The following is a 2685-nucleotide window of genomic DNA, read 5'->3' on the forward strand; positions in this document are numbered from 1 at the left end:
CACGCAGCCATAAGAAGAGATGAAATACTGCTAAGCGAAATAAGCCAGACAGAAAAAGTTGAAAATCACATGATATCACTTACATGTGGGACATAAACTTAAAAGCAACAAATGAGCAGGATAAACAGAGACTCACGGACATGGGCTATAGATTAGTGGCTACCAGAAGACTATAGACTAGTGGTTCCAGTGGGGTGGGGAGGAGGAGGGAGGTAGACAGGGTAAAGGGGTCAAATATAAGGGTTTAGGGGGAGGGTGAAGTGGGTAAATGGGATCAAATACATGGTAGCTGAAGGAAACTGGAATTTGGGTGGTAAACACACAATAGAATATATAAATGTCAAATGATAATGTACACCTGAAAATTATTTAATTGTATTAACTAATGTTACTCCAATAAACAATTAAAAAAAAAATTTAAGAACTCAGAAAGTCACTTGTACCTACTGAAACATGCTACACTTTCATGCTTCTGTGCCTTCAAAACGCTGTGCCTGGTGTCGGGAATGAGCCCCCATTCCCCATCTCTGCTGGTCTGTTTGGCCAACTCCTGTCTGTCAATCAAGACTCAGCTCAGGGTCAGCCTGTAGCTGCCATGATTCCGGGGCAGTGGGTTCTTGGCCGATGTCACCACTTCATCTCGTCAGCAGCCCAGTAGCTGGTGACCACGCTGGATGGCATCATCCACAGGCTGCCTCCTCACTGACCTCTGGGATCTTTCACTGGACCACACCACTGCACCCTTCTTAACCCTGTGAACAGTGCACGGTGGACCATCCAGATGTGTTTGCTGATAACTGAATGAAGGAAGTTGAATAACCAATTGCTGGTTCCGCCGTCATTCAGCAAACAGTCAGTGGTCAGTGTTCCTGGAGTCTGCCAGGCCCACGCTGGGGGCCGAGGGCCCTGCAGTGAGTGAGTGAGACCGTCACCGCCCTCCCGGCCCTCTGGAGCTTTCACTCTGACTGACCCAAGGCAAAGGCAGCACACACAGCTGTAGACCAGCGCTCAGGATGGCCGGAGGCATAGGGTCAAAGGTCTTCTGACTGTGGGCAGCTCAGGTGGAAGAGAGAAGGGTGACAGCCACACCCAGAGCTGGGGCAGGAGGAGAGCAGAGAGGACAGAGGGGCCTTGGGGCTGTGTCGGCAGACAGGCCGTGAACGGGGGCTCTTTTAGCTCATTTTATTAACCTCTTGCCTGCTGGGAGCTCTGCAGCATGAAGAGCGAGGTCTCAGGAGGAAGACTCAAACAGCACAGCTTCCGTCAGCTCCGGAAGAGAAGGGTGTGTGCTTGGAGGACCGAACCCAAGAGAGAGTGGACCCCTGCTGACTGCGGGCCCTCGGTGGGTCACCCGGGATACCTGTCACGCTGGAGGAGTAATCTGGTGACTAAAGACCAATTCCCGCAGGGCTTGGCCCATCGGAGCCTGGGAGGGGGCCAGCCTCCACTCCCAAGGAAAGGACGGGACTAGCCTCTCCGTTAGGGACAGTGCCCAGGCCCCACGGCACTTACAGGGGCTCACGAGAAAGATTTAGTTTCCTTTCAATTGCAAGAAAGAAATGAATACAACCCAGGCTTGGTTACATTTGTTTTTCTACCACTGTGGATGGCATATATAATCTGAGATGTACACATCCGTATGCGTGCGTATATATACAGGCATCCCTCGTTTTATCGTGCCTCGCTTTATTGCGCTTGGCAGATATTGCGTTTTTTTTACAGTTGAAGGCAAGACCTTCCAACAGCAAGAACAGTACAACTCGCTGAAGGCTCCGATGAAATTAGCATATTTTAGAAATGCAGCACGTTTTAATTAAGGTATGTATATTATTTTTTAGATACGATGCTATTATGGCTCACTTAATAGACTACAGTATAATGTAAACATACCTTTACATGCCCTGGAAACCAAAAAAATGCATGTGACCTAATTTATTGCCTTATCTGCTTTACTGAGGTGGTCTGTGGTCTGGAACGGAATCCTCAGTGCCTCGCAGGTACGCCCACGTATCCATCACTCAGGAAGCCAGGGAAGCTGGCCGAGCCTCCCTCGCTCAGGAAATCGTCTACGGCCCTCGACTTTCCAGACTTTTTGTCGAGATTCCGCAGTCGGCTCACCTGGGCAGGGCAGAATGTTGCACTCCTGGTACTCCAGGGCGGGGCCGAGGCAAGGCGTGCCCCCGTGCTTGGGCTCGGGGTTGTTGCAAGCCCGCTTCCGGTTCCGAACGCCCCGGCTACAGTCGCGGCTGCACTGTGACCACGACGTCCAGGCCGACCAAGCCCCGTTGACCGTGTGAGCGGAGTATCTGCCAGCACGCAGGAAGTCGCCAGAGAGGCCTGCCCGGGAAAAGGGGGACACGTGATTCTGTGCGTTCTGCAGGTAACGAGGGTCCAGACCAACTTTCATTCTCTAGCAGCTGCTTTCCTTGTTTTTATACTTCAAAAGTAAAATAAATAAATAGATAGATAGATAGATAAATAGATAGATAGATAGATAAACAAACAAACAAACAAACAAACAAACAAATAAATAAATAAATAGAGAAAGAAAGAAAGAAAGAAAGAAAGAAAGAAAGAAAGAAAGAAAGAAAGAAAGAAAGCAAGCAAGCAAGCAAGCAAGCAAGCAACATTTCCATTGCCGAGGGTGGAAGGCCTTCTTACCTCAGTAGATGGGACCTCCTCATC

The 2685-nt window shown here is 49.5% G+C and overlaps 1 protein-coding gene across 1 annotated transcript in view; it reads right to left on the reverse strand.

Moving 5' to 3' along the window:
* SEMA5A (semaphorin 5A) overlaps window positions 1-2685 on the reverse strand; it is a 411791-nt gene that overhangs the window by 13554 nt on the left and 395552 nt on the right. Inside the window, 1 exon segment of the mRNA XM_006915860.3 lies at window positions 2119-2337. Within this exon segment, the coding sequence (XP_006915922.1) occupies window positions 2119-2337 (219 nt within the window).

This window comes from Pteropus alecto, unplaced genomic scaffold (genome assembly GCF_000325575.1).
Source record: "Pteropus alecto unplaced genomic scaffold, ASM32557v1 scaffold66, whole genome shotgun sequence".
Taxonomy (NCBI): Eukaryota; Metazoa; Chordata; class Mammalia; order Chiroptera; family Pteropodidae; genus Pteropus; species Pteropus alecto.